At 36.2% G+C, this 16,363-nt stretch overlaps 1 protein-coding gene across 1 annotated transcript in view; it reads right to left on the reverse strand.

The window, feature by feature from the left end:
- Nucleotides 1-16,363, reverse strand: part of ISOC1 (isochorismatase domain containing 1) — a 59,314-nt gene that overhangs the window by 29,996 nt on the left and 12,955 nt on the right. The window contains exons 2-4 of the mRNA XM_072597374.1: nt 3,244-3,363; nt 2,935-3,138; nt 2,617-2,733 (exon numbers count right to left, since the gene is read on the reverse strand). Coding sequence (XP_072453475.1) covers nt 2,617-2,733; nt 2,935-3,138; nt 3,244-3,363 — 441 coding nt within the window. The remainder of the gene's footprint in view (nt 1-2,616; nt 2,734-2,934; nt 3,139-3,243; nt 3,364-16,363) is intronic.

A 16,363-nucleotide genomic window follows, 5' to 3' on the forward strand; every position in this document is an offset into this window, starting at 1 on the left:
CATTAAGTAAAATGCAACAAATAGCTTGGGTTTTAGCTGGCCAATAGGTTTTATCCTATTTTAATAGCTTAGAAATTAAAGTGATAATTTTAGGCAAAGACTAAAACTTCCTGAGTCCCTTTAGCAGCCTTTGAATCAGATGGACAAGGAAAGAAAAGAAGTGAGGTACTAAAGTGAGTAGATAACATAAAGGAACATTCAGTTCCTTCATGTAGAGAGGAAAAATGTGTCTCTACCGCTCTTCCCCAACTATGCTTAATCATCAGTGGAGATATTGCTCAGTTTACAGTCAGATTCATTGTTCTGGTTTAAGAATAATTACTTTGTTAACACTGAAAAGACCTTTCTAGCAGTTCCTAATATTCCTTTCTGGTGTCTGACCTGCTTGTGATTGAGGGCATTCTCTTCACATAGTCATGCTGATTCTAATGCCAGGGTCAAAGGGTAACTTAGGAATCAAGATTTGACCTCTTGTAATCCACGGGGCTTGGGTTCAAATCATAGGGGCACCAAGAGAATGAGAACCACAATGTGTTAGCAAAAAAGAACTTTTATTGAATGAAGATAAGCTTACATTTCCAGCAGCATGGACACAGTACAGACCCTACAAGCAGTATAGACAGCTTATAGGGGAAATCTCTTTTATAGAAGATCGGCAATCTGAACAGTTACATCTTCTCCCAAAAAACTTTTTAAAAAAATCAAAGAGTAGGAAGCTACAGACAGACTTTCAGTAATAAGACTAATCCCCCAAATCTGCTCTTTCTTCTAACTCCTCTCTCTATTGATGACTACCAGTTACCAAAGCTTGAATCCTCAGATTCATCTACAGAACATTGAGGGGGAGTTAGGAATGACCAAGAGTTACATAAGATGAGAAAGTGAAGCAACATTACAAACTGTATCAAAGGAGAAAATATTCATAAATCTTTCAAATTTTCAAAGAAAATGATGTTCCTTTGCAAACTAATTTTGTCTTCTCATTTAAAATAACTGGCTTGTTGACTTACATGAACTGATACAAAGTGAAGTGAGCAGAATGTTGTATCAACTGTGAATGACTTAGCGATTCTCAGCAATACAAAGTTCCAAGAAAATTCTGAAGGACTTATGAAAAATACTATCCACCTCCAGAGAAAAAATAATGGAGTCCAAACGCAGATAAAAGCATACTATTATTTCCTTTCTTTGCATGGGATTTTTTGGGGGGTGTCTGTATTTCCTTTCACAACATGACTAATATGGAAAAGTGTTTTGCATGACTAAACATGTAAAACCTATATGAAATTGCTTGCCTTCTCAATGAGAGGGGAAGGCAGGGATGGAGAGATTCTAGAACTCCAAATTTTTTTTAAGTGCTTGTTAAAAAATATTTTTACATGTAATTGGAAAAAAAAATAAAACATTAAAAAAAACTTACTTAAGTATCCCAGGGATTCTAACCCTAACCCTAAATCTCATTTGTATTTAAATCATTTCCACTAAGACATGTGGGTAAAAAGGAATGCTCGCTCTTTTGGGTCACTACATTACTACTTAATGGTATTAACAGCAATTTTATTTCATAAGTAGGCATGTTTCATATGCTTATTTATACTTTCCCTATTCTCTTTCTCTTCCTAATGATGCAGTTGGTAGTCTAGAATTCAAGGCAAAAATAAGACCAACCTGTTTATTTCCTAAATTCCTGGAACCCCATTCCTCTCCACCCCTCTCAGAGGTAGTATTTCCTCTTCTGCATTATCATGGGCTTAATAAAACATTAAATGAATAGTTCTATTGCCTCCATCTTTTTTTAAACTTACTTTATAATACCTCAAAGACCAAGGATTGTACCTTTCTATACCAGTGAAAAAAACTCAAATTTCATTTTTTATTTTTATGTGCAGCACCGTACTATAACTGAAATTATTGTTTTTCTTTGGAGACTTCAATCCCAGAATATCATATGAAGGTCTGTTATATGTTACAAACCAATCTCTCTACTCTGAAGTTTTCCACCACTGACCTATATAATTCTACCTTTCTTATCAGTCTCTTTGCCTCTGGTCTTCCTCCCATCAGAAGTATCCTATAGTGAAAAGAATCATCTTTTCCAAAAGTTGCTGTATCATAAATCTCCCCTTTATTTACTAATTTCTTTTAATTTTGTGGTCATATTTAGTCTATATTTAATTCCCAGATGTCAAAGAAGTACAGTGTTTGTCTAGAGGTGAGAGTAGACATCTGAAACGAGCACAGGTACTTTGCATTCTCAATGCCCTCCATTAGGAGTATATACTTGGATGAAACTACACCAGCTTTTGGTTTCAACAAACCTAAAGAGGATGGAACAAGATATTCAAGTTTGTACTATGGTGGTAAAATTGAGGTCAGTCAGCTCTTTAGGACATCAGCAATCATGTATTTAATATGATTACATTGTGCGTACTGGTGAAGCCCTAAATGAATTCACATAAATTTTTAGCTTCGCAACAATTCTGAACTCAAATATAATAATATAGAGCTGTTAGGTTGTTAAACACTGTTTCAAAAGCAGGTTTACTTGGAAAATTGAATAGGATCTACTACAAGAGATACATCAATTAAGTAGGGATGCTAAAGGGGTCATGTTACCTCAAGAGCAAACATCCTGTCCATCATACTTCTTGATGAAGTGGCATCAGCTACAATGTGAACTTCAACCCCTCGGCCAACCAATTCCAGAGCTGTCTGCTGAATGCACACATGAGTCTAATAGAAAAGTGTTGAGATTATAACAGAACAATAAAACACAACATAATTTGTTTTGATGCCCCTCCATTCTTAAAAATAATAAAGAACTGAACATAAATAGGTTTAATAGACACAAACTAGCACTTCTATTTGTCAAGATCACATCTGAAAAGATAAACACAAATCAATATAATAACATTTAATATGAAAAATACCTACTTCTACTCCAAACAAGACAACACTACGAACTCCAGGAATTTCTGCTAATGCTGCTTCTACTTCTGGTATTACCATTGAAAATTTAGTCTTCGGAAGTACCAATTTAACACCTGTTAAGTCAATTTCTTGTACAGTACTGCCAAGACCTTTGGGATACTGTTCTGTCACAATAACCGGAATTCCTAAAATCCGTGCCCCTTGCAACTGCAAAAAAAAAAAAAAAGACATTTTTGTCAAAAGATATACCATGCCTCAACTAAATAGAACAGAAATTTAATAGATCACACAAATTATTTTTTTTAAACCTACCAATCTTTGTCCTACACTAATGATATCACCAAAATACTTGATAGCTGGTCTGAATCTTTCTTGCATATCACAGCAAAAAAATACAGTGCTTGAAGGTGTAAGATTTCCCAGTGTGGTGAGCTGGAAAAAGAAAAAGGAGAAAAAATTAGCAGTTCATTTTCAACTTTTTAATTCTGGAATATATTCAATAGCACATTTTTAAAGTTTAAAACTTAAAGCAGGTAATGAGGTGAATTATAAACTGTGACAGAGCAAGGAGTATTTAGAAAAGAGAGAAAGCCAGAAAAATGTTGCTTTGCTAATGAATTATAAAAGTAGAATTATAAAAACTAGAAACTTTTTAATATTGAAATGTGTGCCCTAAGTGACCCCATGTTTTCAGTCTGGCTTGTCTTTTGGTATGTACCTTCGAGTCTGCAGCTAGCATTAATGAGTCTGTTTGGAGAGGCGTCAGACAGTCTGCAGGCATGAACTTTGATCCCATTTCCTACTAGGGAATCGGCACAAAGCAACATGGACTTTCATCCCATCCCCCCACCTCTACTCTCATTTCCCCATGATGAGGCAATGCAGGAGGAGCTGAAGCCCAGTGGCCCATCATCTTTTCGAAGTATGCATCTTCCTGGATGGTGAACTTGTCTCTGAGATAACACTAGCTCACCCCTTTTCTAAAAACCTGTACCTATCAGGATTTACCTTGCCTGTATTAGAAAAGCTATCTTTAAAAAGCAGCTAGCGGTTTGAGATGCCTGTTGTCCTTTGTGGCCATCCCACCAAGATGTTTTTAAATAAAATTTCCTGTCAGTTTTCTCTACATGAGTTTTTCCTTCTTTTATCAGGGTGAACAAAGATTTTCTTTCAACATTAAACAATGCAACTTTTAGGAAGACAGCAAAAATGGGAGAAATAAAGGTTTTTAATCAATAGAGCTTCACTTTTGAAAGAAACATCTAACCACTGCTAAATGAACTGCAACACTCCATGAGAACAAAAGTCTAAAGCAATATTCCTGTTATTAAATATGTATTAGGACAATGTGGAAATCCAATGAATTAAGATTCTTTTGAAAATTACACTGCCTTATTTTATATTGCCACGTTTAACAACAGATTCCACTAAAGGAATCCTTCAAGAGTCAACTGAGCCTTTAAGGAGGGTGTGTTCTTGTGTATTGGTTTCCAGTCACATCAGACTCTTGGCAGCCTCATTTGGGGTTTTCTTGGCAAAGATACCAAAATGGTTTGCCATTCCCCTCTCCAGATAATTTTACACATAAGGAAACTGAGGCAAACAAGGTTAATGACTTGCCCAGGGTGACATAGCTAGTAAATGCCTGAGGCCAAATTTGAACTCAGGTTTTCCTAACTGCAGACCTGGCACTGTGCCACCTAGCTGCCTAGGGAGAGAGCCTTTGCTAATTGCCAAGGTTTTGGATTGCAGGGTTATCTCAAGGATTAGAACTGGGTGGTGAATGCAACCTTTACAATTACCCTGAATAACGATACACATTAATTTACATTGAAGTTTATAAGGCACTTTCTTCACAATATCTCTAAAAAGTAAGTCAATAATCCCTCAGACACATATTCCACAAATCTTTCTTAATTATCCTGTTGCCCCACAAATTTTTTTTCAACTTTATCCTCTAATTAGAATGCAACATGGAATTTGTCCTGTTTGGGGTAATGATGCTATTTATTAAAAAACTTTAAGAGCAGGGGCATGCCATAATAATTTTATTCTTTACACATACTAGACACTCAATAGTCATATGATACATGAATGAATGGGATCCTAGATTTAACATAAAAACCAAATAAAACTGGATTAAATTTAATGATTGCAAATGTAAAAGGACATACCTGTATTTTTTTTTAAATCAAGTACACAATATAGGGGAAGGAGAAGATAGAGCAAGGTTCATGTGAAAGGCAACAGGAAAACGGAGACATATTAGAAAATAAAGGAACTTCAAATATCTATAAACACCTCAGTACAGTTCTAAAAATGCAACAGAAGGGGCAATTAGATAAAGGAAAGCAAGGGGAAACTCCTGCAAAATTTTGAATGCACTCTAAAATTGCACAAAAAGACTGCCAAAATCTTGCAGAACCTCTAAATAAAGCCAGGGTACTCAGAATGTAAAGGCAATGTGGACTTACGGCAGGACCTGAACAGGAACCCAGGCAGCCCTGCTTGAGGTATTGCAGAAGACAAGGCCACCGCGGAACTTGGGAAGCAAAACTCCTGAGATTTGTCGATCAGTAACTACTTGGGGACTGTGCCAAGAGATGAACACAGAGAAAAGGCCAACACTTTAAGTAAAGCTGCCAAAATACTGAAATTAGACCCAAGAAGTCCTAGATGAGATGGGGCCTAGTCACTACTCATCTAGGACTGAACAGGGACCTGTCCACTGCACCTAAGAGGATAGGTGAGAGCTAAGTCTGACCTTTCAAATACCAAGTCTAGAAAAGAGAATGGAGATATGAATAAGCAGAAGAAAATGCCAAAGACAGTCAGTCCTATGGAAGGAGAGAAGTCCAAGAGGTAAAGGAAAAAGAATAAAGTAACTTCACTAGTCCAAGTTCTCAGAGAAAAGAAAGTGAGCCTTCTGTCAAGGACTACAATAGTTACCAGGAAGAAATGAAAGAAAAGATACAAAAATGGAAAAATATATAGGGAGGAAAAAGGACAAGGAGACAGTGGTAAGCCTTACTTAAGAATTGAACTTACTGAAAATTAGAATGGGATAAACAGAGAAACTGGCCATTTACCCAAACAAGAGAATTGTACAAACATGGACATTTCTGATTGTCCATGAGATGTTAATTCCTTTGGCATCTGTATTCTTGATTTCCCCTACTTCAATACCATAACTCTACTGCAGGGTCACCTGGAACCTCCCTCTCTGCCTGGGGCTTCCTAACCCAAGAATATTCACCCACCATGAGAGCTTCCTGCTCCCAGGGTCTCTGTTTTAGAGAGAGCATCAGGTCAGGAAACTTTCATTTCTTTTCTGGCTGTGCTACAATACCATGCCCCTACATGAGCACCTTTATTTTTTCCACACATAGACACCTCTGCTTTTCTGGTCCCTTCAGTGTGTTGTATTCCCCCATTAGGATGTAAGCTACTTAGGAGCAGGGACTGTCTTTCTTTTTGTTTTTGTATTTTTATCACTGGAATTTAGCACAGTGCCTGGCATATAGTAAGCACTTAATAATTGCCTCCTGCCTTGCCTTGTCTTAAAATCAGAAAGAGAAAGACAGAGAGAGAGAGATCTACACTTGGACTCTCTTCTCTTTACCTCTTGAACTTCTATCTACAGAAAGTAAAAAAAATATAAAGAATTCACCAAATCACTTGATGAAAGAAATTTCAAGATCAAAATTCCTAGGTATCTTATAGCAAAAATTCAGAGTTAAAAAAAATTTCAGATGGCCAAAAACAAAAAAATCAAGTACCAAGGAACCACAGTAAATATCACATGGGATTTGGCAGCTACCACTGTAAAGAAAAAGACCACATCTTGCACTACTGTACAGATCATCCTGAGACATGGGGTGGGGAGATCAGGAAACATCCACAAAAGTCAATTTCCACTGTGTCCTCATTGCATATCCTTGCTCTGTTAGAGCTAAGTTAACTCTTTTTTGCTTAGTGCATTTTGTTTCATCATCAGATCTAAACTAAAAAAGTACTGGCGACAAGTCTGCCACTAAAATTTAGTGTATTTGGTAACTGAGATATCAATGTCACTCAAATCATGACTGAATTGGGAGAAGAGTACTGCAAGTCGGGAAGGTGGGGCCATCAGAAGATGGCAAGAGCCCTCCTAAGACATTTATGGGGAATCCTCTCAATGGCTATGAGCTGGACTCTGCTCACATCAACATTAACAGCTCAGTGGGTGTTGGGAAAAGCTGCAAGAGAAGATAAAGGATGAAGTCCAGAATATCCTTGGTGATGTTAACCGTCCTGCAGAGACTAAACTGCCAGCATAATACGACTGAAAGCGAACTTGACTACTACATTCAGAAACCATAGCCAAAGTTCTCTGATTTTAGGGACTGTTCAATGAAAGCTGAGGGGCAAATAATAGCAGCTGTAAAAACAAATCTTTCTTGACAAGGCTGTGGATGGACAAGCCATAGATAAAAGACCAGAATACGTTCTCCAACTCAGAGGTTCCAGTTTTGATGCATCATGCTGAGATCAAAGAAGAATGAGAATGGAAGTGAGTATGAAACTTAGGAACTTCAAATGGTGGTTTTAAAAAAAGGTATTACTTCTCCTGGGAGGAGAGTGATTTCCTCCACTGGGGAAATATATGGTCAGTAGGCACTGGGTAGGTTGCATGACAAACCTGATAAATCATCGGAGCCAATATTTAGACCTTCATCGGCAGCTGAGTTCCAGAGATTTAGAGAGCTCTCTGAAGACTTATTACTATGGTCAGAAAAATCAGATATAGGCTCCAAATGAAGATCAACAATCTTCCTCCCCGCCATTTTTGGGTGACTGAGATGAATTATTCACACCTGATCCCATAAAGGTGAATTCCTATTGTAGCTAGTTACCTGATGGGAATCTTCAAGAGAGGGCATGAAATATCTCAAGGAAATGAGTTTGAGAGTTTGGATCTACACACACATTCACACAGCTTCATGAACTGTAATGACTGGCCTGCCTTGGGTACTTCCAGTCTCCTATAGAATGCTTTCAGATTTTATCTCTAGGTTTCCTCTAGCACACAACTATGCAGGTGTAGGCTAAGCAACCGGTGAAATGTAAATAGTAAACTGAGTCAGCTGTGACTTGTGCAAATATTGCTATCAGTGTAAATAGGCACTCTGGGAATGAGGGGAGGAGTCCTAAAGCCTACTCCTCTGCAGGATGAATGGACAGAGAATAATGACATCCCCTCCTGAAGGAAACTTTGGGTTCTGGAAATGTGGGACAAACAAGAAAGCAATAAATGGCTGGCTTATGGGGGTGCTAATAAAACCATACAGCATAATTCAATTCTAGGACAGCAGAGACCCTTCAGTCCTACCTAAGCCTAAGGCCTTCTCTAAAGCCCTAGCCCCATTTGTATCATTCAAGGGACGCTACAGAGGAAACACCATGGAGGAGTTATGGGCTCTCAGGACGCAATGTCTATGCAGGCCCTTTCAGCAACATTATTACATTGCATATGGTTAAGGGTGAATGAACACACTTAAGAGTTACCCAAACCATACCACATAATTAAGAATAAAGAAGATAAAATGGGAGCTGGGAAAGAGAGAGTAAAAGACATTTCTTCTAGTGAGGGAGATGAAGAAAAGTGTTAAAACAGATTTGTTTAAACTTTTTAACTCCCTTTACAACTTTGTGTGGCCTGTGAGGAAGACAGATGGCACCTGAGCAGGACTGCAAGGAGCTGAACAAAGTCATTACACCCAACACTAAAGGTGGTCTGGATCTCATCAATGTTACATTCCAGGTAGCTCAGGTGCAGGGTAAAGGGTATGGTGTTACTGGCATCAGTTAGAGCAGCATACCATCACCTAGGAAGAAATCCAGTATTTTTTTTTTGAAATAGTATTTATTCTACTTACATGTAAAGTTAGTTTTCCAAATTCATTTTTTATGAAGTATTGAGTTCCAAATTTTTTCCCTCCTTCCCTTCTAACCCCCCCAAGAGAGCAAGCAATCTGATATAGGTTATATAAATGCAATCAAGTAAATATATTTCCATAATAGTTATGTTGTGAAAGAAGAAACAGAAGGGAAAAGTCATGGGGGTGAAAAAAAAAAAGTGAAAATAGTATGCTTTGATCTGCATTCTGATTCCATAGTCCTTCCTCTGAATGTGGATAATATTTTCTATCCTGAGTCTCCTGGAAGTGTCTTAGATCACTGCACTGCTGAGAAGACTGAAGTCTATCAAAGCTGGTCATTATACAATGTTGATGTTACTGTGTATAATGTTCTCCTGGTTCTGTTCACTTCACTCAGCATCAGCTCATGTAAGCCTTTTCCAGGTTTTTTTTTCTGAAATCTACCTGCTCATCATTTCTTATAGCACAATAATACTCCATTACATTTATGTACTACAACTTGTTCAGATATTCCCCAATTGAAGGCATCCTCTCAATTTCCAATTCTTTGCCACTACATAAAGAGCTGCAATAAATACTTTTGTACATGTAGATTCTTTTCCCTTTTTGATGGTATCTTTGGGATACAAACCCAGTAGTGATATTGTTGAGTAAAGGAGTATGCAAAGTTTGTTCTGGGCAAAGTTCCAAATTGTTCTCCAGAATGACTGGATCAGTTCACAACTCCACCAACCAGTGCCTTAGTGTCCCAATTTTCCCACACATTCTCCAACTTTTATCACTTTTCTTTTCCGACACATTAGCCTATCTGACAGTTGTGAGGTGATACTTCAGAGTCATTTCAATTTGCATTTCCCTAATCAATGATTCATATTTTTTAATATAACTATAGATATCTTTAATTTCTTCATCTGAAAACTGCCTGTTCATATCCTTTGGCCATTTATCAATGGGGAATGACACATATTCTTATAAATTTGATTCAGTTCTCTATTTTATTTTGTGTTTTATATATATATTTTATATTTTAGAAATGAGGCCTTTATCAGAGACACTGGCTGCAAAAATTGTTTCCTATCTTTCTTCTTTCCTTCTAATCTTGGTTGTGTTGGTTTGGTTTGAACAAAAAATGTTTAATTTAATGTAATCAAAATTATCCATTTTTCATTTGCTTATGGTATCACCTTTTACATCTAAATCATTTACCCATTTTACCCTTAACTTGGCATATTAGATGTTGGTCTATGCCTAGTTTATGCCATACTATTTTTCAGGTTTTACAGCAGTTTTTGTCAAATAGTGAGTTCTTATCCCAGAAGCTGGAGTCTTTAGGTTTAACAAACAGGACTTTACAGTAGTCATTTACTCCTAATCTATTCCACCGATCTACTCTATATCTTAGTCAGCACCAAATAGTTTTGATGACTACGGTTTAAGGTACAGTTTTAGATCTGGTACGGTATGGTCACCTTCTTTTTCATTTTTTTTATTATTAATTCCCTTGATATTCTTGACTTTTTGTTCCTCCAGATGAATTTTATTATTTTTTTCTACCTCTGTAAAATAATTTTTAGGTAATTTGATTGGCATGGCACTGAATGAGCAATTAATACTTTTCCAATTGTTTACATCCGACTTTATTTGTTTGAAAAGTGCTTTGTAACTGCGTTCATATAGTTCCTGGGTTTGTCTTGCAAGTAGACTCCCAAATATTTCATACTGCCTAGTTATTTTAAGTGGAATTTCTATATCTCTTGATGCTGGGTTTTGTTGGTAATATATAGAAATGCTTATGAATTATGTGGGTTTATTTTATATCCTGAAACTTTGCTAAAGTTGTTAATTATTTCAAGTAGTTCTTTTAGTTTTAGTAGTAGTTTTAGTAGTTTTTCCATTGTCTAAGATTCTCTAAGCATACCATTATGTCATTTACAGAGAATAATAGTTCTGTTTCCTCATTACCTATTCTAATCCCTTTAATTTCATTATTTCTTCTTATTGCTGAAGTTAACAATTCTAATACAACACTGTATAACATTAAGTGATAAAGGACATCTTTGTTTTACTCCCAATCATACTGGGAAAGTTTTTAGCTTATCAGCATTACAGATAATGCTTGTTGATGGTTTTAGATAGATACTACTTATGTGAAGGAGAGCTCCATTTATTCCTATGCTCTCTAGTGTTTTTAATAGGTATGAGTGTAGTATTTTGTCAAAAGCTTTTTCTGCATCTACTGAGGTAGTAATACAATTTCTGTTGGTTTTGTTATTGATATGGTCAATTATGCTGATAGTTTCCTAATACTGAAGCAGTCCTACATTCTTAGTATCAATTCCACCTGGTCATAATGGTGATCAATTGCTGTAATCTCATTGCTAGTATTTTATTTAAAATTTTCTCATCAATATTCATTAGGGAAATTAGTTTGTAATTCTCTTTCCATGTTGTGGCTCCTCCTGATTTAGGTATCAGCACCATATCTGTGTCAAGAAAAAGAATTTGGTAAGACTCTTTCACTGCCTACTTTTCCAAATAGTTTATATAGTATTGGAATTAATTGTTCTTTAAACGTTTGGTAGAATTCACTAGTAAATCCATCTGGCCTTGGAGATTTTTTTGTTAGGGGAGTTCATCGATGGCTTGCTCAATTTCTTTTTTCTAAAAGAGGTGAAGTATTTTATTTGCTCTTCTATTAAGGGCAATTTATATTTTTGTCAATATTCATCCATTTCACTTAAGACTGTCAGATTTCTTGGCATGCAATTGGGCAAAATAGCTCCCAATTATTCCTTTAATTTCCTCTTCATTGGTGGCAAATTCACCCTTTTCATTTTTGGTACTAGAAATTTGGTTTTCTTTTGTTTTACTTTTTTCTCTTTATTACTGAAACTTAACAATAAGAAAAGGAAACGTTATAAACTTAAATATGGAAACTTAAACACAAAGTAAGAAAAGGAATAAAAGCATGTCATGCACAGCAGAACGTATGAGAGAATTCAAAATATATAGCAATAATTTCCATTTTAAAAAAACCTATGAAAAAAGTACTACACGCTGTGTTGACAGCTGCCTGTCTTTTCTTTGCTTCCTTGTTAGTTCTCTTTTCTTCTCTGCTACGCACTTTTTATTTTGTTCTTTTTTGTCTCCCTACACCCCAGAAAGCTACAATTAAGAGAGGATATGTTTATATATTGATGTAGATACCCACATATTTATATACACATACATAATACACATATAGACATATACTTTCCCTAACAAATTCTACTTCTGATCTTTATTTTTATGTTTGTACGTATCTCTTATTTTCTATCCCTCCTGACTCCTCTACTTTACTTCTACTCTCTGCCTTGCCCTCCTATTTACTTAACCTAGCCCCCCATTCAAGGATCCCTCCCTTATCCTCCCATTCCCTTAAATCCAAACACCTCTCTATACCCCAGCCTTTAACCTAGTTCCTCACCCTCTCCTCTAGACAATCTCTCACTTATCCTCTCCCCCTTCCCTATCCCTTTGGCCTTCTATTTCTTTCTGAATTTAGAAGACTTTAATACTTTTCTAGATAAATATGTATTATTTTTTCTTTAACTCATTCCTGATAAAAGTAGGTTTCCAGAACTAACAGCCCTCCTCTCCCATCTAATTCCTCTGTGTCATTTCTTCCTCTCACCATCTCATTTGTATAAAATAATCACTCTTTTTTAGCCGTTCCTATGTGGCTTTGTTTCTTAAAGTAACATCATGCTCAGGTCTACCCCAATCTTTCTTATGAACTATCCAATAACTACCCAATAACAATCTTAGATATATGTTTCATATTTTACATACGTCAAAGGTTAACAATATGTCCTTACTCAGTCCCCTGTAATTAGTCTTTGGTAGGTACCTTATGTTTCTCTTTGCTCTTGTATGTCGAATCTATTAAGATCAGATTTGTTATTGTTTTTTTTAACAAAGGCCTGAAAGTCTGACAGTTCAGTAAATGTCCATTTTTTTCATTCAGGATTATGTTTAGCTTTGCTGGATTCTATATTTTAGGCCAAAACCCCAGTTCTTTTGCTCTTCAGTATAGAGTGTTCCAAGACCTGTAGTCTTTTAGTGTCCCTGATGTTAGTTCTTGTGTAATTCTAATTGTGGCACTGCTATATTTAAATTGTTTTCTGTTGTTGCTCTTAATATTTTATCCTTGAGCTGGGGGTTTCACAGTTTGACTATAATATTCCTATGGGTTTTCCTTTCAGGTGGTGATTGGTGGAATTTTTCTATTTCTACTTTCCCCTCTTGTTCTAATGCTTCAGGACAATTTTCTTTAATTATTTCTTGTATTATTTTATCAAAATTCTTTTTTTTTTTAATCATAGCTTTCAGGTAGTTCAATTATTCTTATGTTTACCATTCTTGATCTGTTCTCCAGATCAGCTGTTTTTCTTATGAGATGTTTCACATTCTCTTTTATATTTTCATTCTTCAGATTTTGCTTTATTATTTCTTGATCTCTTATAACTTTGCTGGCTTCCCCTTGCCCAATTCTGATTTTCGAGTTGTTTTCTTCCTTAAGATTTTGGATTTCCTTTTCTAAGGAAATTTCCTTTTCATATTCTTGTTTTTCTTGGATTATCTTTATTTATTTTTTTTAGTTTTCCCTCAATCTCTCTCATTTGATTTTTAAAGTCTTTTTAAAGTTCTACGAATTCTTTTTGAGCAAGTAACCATTTGATACTAATCTTTGGGGTTGAAGAGGATTTCTTTGCTTCAGTATCCTTCTCTGAAGAGGAACCCTGATCTCTATTCCCATGATAACTCTATGGTCAGATTCTTTCTCCTTTGCCTGTGCATCTTTTTTTTTTTATTTGTAATAACTTAGTTTTTACAACAACCTCAAGTAATAGGGTATGGGGGACTGATGACTCAGCCTCAGATCCTCCCTCAGTTTTCCCCTCTGGCTTGGAACTGGAGTCAAACCTCCAGTTTTCTGTAAGTACCCACAGCCAGCAGCATCCTTGTTCCATTGCTTCTGCACTCACTGGGTGTGTGCCAGTTCCCTCTCATCCCTAGTCATGTATCTGCAGCATAGTTGAGTTTGGCATTTCTTGTCAGCAGAGATCCCTTCAATCTTCTCCAGCTCAAATGCCCCAAAGCCCTCACTGTCCTGGGGGGTAAAAGTTCCTGCAGCTGGGGCTGAGACAGCCTCCCAACCCAACTAACCCCAGAGCATTCCACTTGTTTAAGCAAAGGTAGGACCTAGCATGGAGGTGTTTACTCTTCACCCTGACCAAAACTTCTACTGGGATTTTTTTTTTTTCACATCTTCTCTGATTATCCTAGGAGGACCCCTGTGGTGCACCATTCTTATTTATTCACCCTAAGGCACTATTTCATCTCTTTTGTGGGAGAAAATCTTGACAACTTGGAATTTTCTGACCTACTCCACCATCTACCCAGAATCTTCCCCTTTCTTTTTTTGTAATCAAATTAACCAAAGGTTTATCTATTTTATTGTTGCTTTTCTTCCACAAAACCAGCTCTTAGCTTTATTAATTCAACAGTTTACTACATCTGCTTTTCACTGCACCATAATCTGAAAAAGATGCATTTAATATTTGAATGTGAAGTGTTTTTGCTCTAATAGAGGGTCAATTTTTGTGTAAATGCTACTGAAGAAAAGATATATCTTTCTATTCCCATTCCATTTTCTCTAGAGTTCTTTCCTATCTAACTTTTCTAACCTCATTAACTTCTTTCTTGTTTATTTTGTGTTTAGATTTATCTAGCTCTGAGAGGTCTCCCACTAATATAGTTTTGCTATCTATTTCTTCCTGCAGCTCACTTAAGTTCTCTAAGAATATGGATGCTATCCCACTTGGTGTGTGTGTGTGTGTGTGTGTGTGTGTGTGTGTGTGTGTGTGTGTGTGTGTGTGTGTGTGTGTGTGTGTATGTTTAGTACTAATATTATTTCATTATCTAATGTTACCTTTTAGCAAGATGTAGTTTCCTTATCTTTTTTCATTAGTTCTATGTTGTATCTGAGATCAGGATTACTACCCCTGTTGTTTGGTTTTCTTTCACATCACCTGAAGCATAATATATATTCTGGTCCAGCTTTTTTACCTTTACTCTGTGTGTCTCCCTGCTTCAAGTGAGTTTCCTGTAAGCAACATATTATAAGTTTCTGGTTTTTAGTCCACTCTGCTATCTGCTTCCATTTTATGGGAGAATTCATCCCATTCACATTCACAGTTATGATTACTAACTATGTATTTCCCTCCATCCTATTTTCCCCATTTATACTTTTCTCTTCCTCTCCTTTCACCTTGTCCATCCTCACCAGTGTTTTGCTTCTGACCATTGCCTTCCTGAATCTTCCCTCCCTTCTATTACCCCTCCTTTTTCTTTCCCCTCTTACTTCCCTACAGGGTAAAACAGATTTCTTTACCCAACTGAAAGTGCATGTTATTCCCTCTTTGGGCCAAATCTTATGAAAGCAAGGTTCAAATTATACTCACCTGCTCCCTTTTTTCCCTCTGCTGTAATATGTCTTTCATGTCTCTTCATCATGTAATATAATTAACCCCATTCTGCCTCTCCTTTTCCTCTTCCTCCAATACAATTCTTTTTTTCACCCCTTAATATTTTTTTTTTTATCATCACATCAAAGCAAACTTATCCCTACACCCCCTGTGTTAAGTAAAGTGTGTAATCCTGACTGTGGTTCCCTGATATTTGAGTTGTTTCTGGCTGACTGCAGTATTTTCTCCTTGACCTTATAATTCTGGAATTTGGCTACAATATTCCTTGGAGTTTTCATTTTGAGATCTCTTTCAGGAGGTGATCAATAGATTCTTTCAATACTATTTTACTCTCTGGCTCTAGCATATCAGGGCAGTTTTATTTGATGATTTCTTGGAAGATGCTGTCCAGGCTCTTTTCTTGATAATAGCTTTCAAATAGTACAATAATTCTTAAATTATCTCTCTTGGAATCTATTTTCCAGGTTAGCTGTTGTTCCAATGAGGTATTTTATATTTTCTTCTTCTTTTTTCTTTTGTTTGACTGATCACTGATGTTTTATAGAGTTCTACTTTATACTTTTTACTTTTATAGCTTCTACTTGCTGAATTCTAATTTTTAGGAATTATTTTCTTCAGTTAGTTTTTGTGCCTCCTTTTCCATTTGACCGATTCTACTTTTAAAGGAGTTGTTTTCGTCAGTGGATTTTTTTCCCTATTTGGCTAATTCTATTTTTTTAAGGAGCTGTTTTTCTCCAGTCAATTTTTGACCTTTTTTTTTCCAAACCATTGATTCTTCTTTCATAATTCTCATTTCTTTTCCCAGTTCTTCTTCTACCTCTCTTACTTGATTTTAAAATCCTTTTTGAGTTCTTCCAAGAGGATTTTTTTGGCTTGAGGTCAATTCATATTCCCCTTTGAGGCTTCACATTTAGGCATTTTGACAGTTGTCCTATTATGAGTCTGAGTCTTCCCTGTTACCACAGTAGCTTTCTGTATGCA

This window comes from Notamacropus eugenii, chromosome 3, assembly GCF_028372415.1.
Source record: "Notamacropus eugenii isolate mMacEug1 chromosome 3, mMacEug1.pri_v2, whole genome shotgun sequence".
In the NCBI taxonomy this organism is placed as follows: domain Eukaryota; kingdom Metazoa; phylum Chordata; class Mammalia; order Diprotodontia; family Macropodidae; genus Notamacropus; species Notamacropus eugenii.